The sequence below is a fragment of the Dinoponera quadriceps genome, unplaced genomic scaffold (assembly GCF_001313825.1).
Source record: "Dinoponera quadriceps isolate SergipeBrazil2010 unplaced genomic scaffold, ASM131382v1 scaffold1750, whole genome shotgun sequence".
NCBI lineage: Eukaryota > Metazoa > Arthropoda > Insecta > Hymenoptera > Formicidae > Dinoponera > Dinoponera quadriceps.
The window spans coordinates 1,398,888-1,402,412 of NW_014556445.1; the positions used below are offsets into that span (position 1 = coordinate 1,398,888).

Consider the following 3,525-nt stretch of genomic DNA (forward strand, 5'->3'; position numbering starts at 1 on the left):
GGGGGGGGGGGGGGGGGGGGGATGCATCGGTTACAAGACAAAAGTACCTTATTTGAAATATTATTTTTATGACTATGAAATATTATTTTATAAACTGAGACAATATTAGTTTATAACTGAGACAAATAAGGAATACGACAGTTAATTACGGTAAATTTATAGGAAGACGATGTTGAGAGTGAGAAAAGAAATTCCGAGGTTGATATTCCAGCGAGATCCTCGCGATCATTACAATGGGAAGCGCTCGAGGATAACAATGAAACAACGTCAAAATTTGACGTTATTTTCGAAGCAAATAAAGCGGGCAATTTTTATGAAAATACGAATGCTTCCTGCGGCAATAAGATACAAGATTTTACCGCAAATAACAGCACGATCATCTCTACTACTCTAGGTAAACACCATTAAAATTATGTCATTCTCTATTAAATAAGTTAAGTAACAATATTAATAAATTAGAACATAATGAATAATAATAACAAATAAATAATTATATATCGCTCATATCTTTCATTTATGGACAGGTCTAGAAGACAACGAAGGGGACGACTCATATCTGTCACTTAGCGAAGAAGTTTCAGACGTTTCCTCGATAGCAGGGAGGAAAAAGCTCAAAGAGTCTTCAAATGTAGATACTTTGTTTTTGACGCCGCTACCAAACAAGACTCCAACATATAACGAAATTTTTATAGACTTAACAAGCGCTGGACTTGTAACTCTTCCTATTGAGACGATCGAAAAATATCCTACGATACGAGTAAGTAATGTATTATAAGAAAGTAGTTCTCTCTTATTTTGTGAAAAAAGTTGTGGAAGAAAAGGAAAGAAGGCGAAGACAACCTTTATCACATCATCGTTATAAAAACTTTGTTTTATTCTTCCTCAGATGCTATATTTAGAGAATAACGATCTGCTCGAACTTCCAAAAGAGCTTTTTCTTCTTCTGCCACGTTTGCAATGGTTAGACGTCCGAAACAATCGACTTACCAGCTTGCCGGCAAGCATCAAATCGCACCCTTCGTTGGAGACTATTTTGTTGCAAGGAAATAAAATCGAGACATTGCCACTGGAACTTTGTAAGTGATATATCACGATAACAATGAATTTTCTCAACTGTGTCACTGATATTCTGCAAAATTTCCTTTTACCCTCCTTTATACTTTCCAAGTAACAGTTAAGAGACACCATTTCAGGCTTAGTACCGAAACTGAAAACTCTCAGCGTGGCGGACAATCCTATCGCTACTCCTCCAAGAAGCGTTATAGCTCTGGGTTGTTCGGGTATTCTCAGCTATTTGCGAGCAGAATGGAATAAATTGCATCCGGAGGAGCCTGCGACATTCGTAGAACGTAAAATTTCCGATATTTCGCTTCATATATTGCATTTTCATCAAACTGTATTCTATGTGTAATATTTTCTCTGTTCTCTTGAGTCGATTATCTAACCCTGATGTAATTTGTAAAAGCAACCGGAAATATAAACCAAATTTATTTCAGAAAAGATAGAACCAAAGCCATCGAACATTCTGTGTTATCAATCTCCTCGTGAGAAGCGACGTAAGTTATCAAAAATTCCACGACGGGAATTGAAGAGTACAAACGACATCGGCGATTCGTTCAAAGGCGCTTCGGTCAGGAAGAGAGCCAGGGCTTACAGAGCCAGTAACAGGTACGATAATCGTACACGTATTACCGCGATCTTGGAGAATTCGGTAAATGCAATGGACGAGGTAACGCATAACGCCGATATTCTCTGTGCGTCATGTGCCGAAAAGCTCGCTGCTGCTCAACGCGAGGTCAACGAACAAGAGGAAAACGAGAGCGACGATAAGGTGGACGAAACGTCGGATGAAAAACGCAGCAATGAGCGGCATGCGTTTTTGAAAATAATAACTTGCTGCCACGACGTGAGGAAAACTTGCATTAAGAGGGAGATCACCGAAGTCGACGCGGGCATTTTGCGTCTAACGGGGCCGTCGTCGAGGTCCTGTTACGTCAGACGAAACGTGATGGGCTTGGTAACGTACAAGCATTATCGCGAAAGAGAATGCAGAATTAAGACGATTAGTAACGAGACGAGGCACATAGCGCTCGCGAAGCCCGACAAGCCCGTCGCGTTTAACGAGGAGAGGAAGAAGTGTAGGGACACTCAACACGCGGATCTGGTCTTTGACATCGTCACGAAAGACATGCGGAAATTGCGATTGCGTCCCATGCAATTGAAAGACCCGCGTTCTATATTATTGTGTTTGGAGAATTATCTCGGTATCAGTAGATAAAATGTGGCGGTCTGTAAATATTGCGAGAAATTTCATTATAGGGAGTACACAAAAGAAATTTAATTCCACTAGAACTTGCACAGTTTCTTACCATCCCAGATAGCTTAATCTGTTTATAGGGAATAAATAAGCGATCGATTGTTTTACTTAATTAGATGTGACGGTAAAGGAACAAACTTCGCGATGGAGCAACGCTTGTACTGGATCTCTAAAGCGAGAGATCTGCTTAGTGCACAATCGGCGACAATTCAGAGAATTAAGTAAGACATTTTCTAAGATTACGCCCTCATTAATTATAAACAGTACGTGTGAATTGTATTATGTAATATACAGGGATGCAGATACTGTAAAAGAATGGAGACGTAACAAACGTAGTTTTAGTAAAAGTATGGAGAAAGTTTCGAGGAGAAACGAAGGTACGTAACATTAAATACTACTTATGTTTAACACGGCAGGGAATAAGAAATTTACATGATAACTTAGTTGAAAATATAATTGTTCATCAGATGACGTTCCGTTCGCGATTGATATAGAAGATTACCCGGAGATTAAAAAACGACCACAAAAAGCGGTACAAAAAATACACATCTTTTATTTTGAAATTGTAAGAAATAACTAATAAGAGCAAAATTTTTCATTGATTTTTTTATTTAGGGAAATTATTCGGATAACCGGAAACAGAGAAAATCCAAATTTGCTCCACCAGTGTGAGTCTAGAATGCATACTGCATATTTCATGGGAAAATCAAAATATCATTTTCCCGAAATGTAGCTTTTTAAATATGAAATTAAATTTCAGAAATATAAATAAAAAGATTCAAGAATTGATAGGTGCCCTACAGGAATTCGAAATCACAAAATCTTCCGAAATATTAACGCCAAAATCCAAACAAGAACATCTTCAAAACGAGATTGAGAAGGTATATTTAATTTGTTTGCGACAAAATTTATTAAACATTAAAGTATTAATTTGTCTTACTTCGTAGCTCTCGCATTTTCAAAAGGAGGTCCAATATTTAAGAAGATACAATGAAATGACGTTAGCTCCAATGAACTCTCCTAATAACACATTTTAATAACTTTCTTATTTTTATGCATCATTTATCGCGATATGTCTCAGAAAAAACCCAGCATCAGTCTTGAGTCTGTTTATTTAAATAAAACAGTATTAATCACATGTATTACAATATTAATTTTACACCCAGTCTCAATAGCACATGTCGAGTTAATTGAACAAGTTTTATTTA

The 3,525-nt window shown here is 37.3% G+C and overlaps 1 protein-coding gene across 1 annotated transcript in view; it reads left to right on the forward strand.

Annotated features, from left to right (window-relative positions):
* The window catches only part of LOC106747421 (chaoptin-like), a 4,299-nt gene extending 945 nt beyond the window's left edge, over nt 1-3,354 (forward strand). Inside the window, exons 2-12 of the mRNA XM_014624918.1 lie at nt 163-394; nt 525-757; nt 887-1,076; nt 1,194-1,349; nt 1,497-1,668; nt 2,434-2,538; nt 2,612-2,694; nt 2,785-2,849; nt 2,933-2,985; nt 3,078-3,198; nt 3,265-3,354. Coding sequence (XP_014480404.1) covers nt 163-394; nt 525-757; nt 887-1,076; nt 1,194-1,349; nt 1,497-1,668; nt 2,434-2,538; nt 2,612-2,694; nt 2,785-2,849; nt 2,933-2,985; nt 3,078-3,198; nt 3,265-3,354 — 1,500 coding nt within the window. The remainder of the gene's footprint in view (nt 1-162; nt 395-524; nt 758-886; nt 1,077-1,193; nt 1,350-1,496; nt 1,669-2,433; nt 2,539-2,611; nt 2,695-2,784; nt 2,850-2,932; nt 2,986-3,077; nt 3,199-3,264) is intronic.
* Nucleotides 3,355-3,525: the final 171 nt, after the last annotated feature.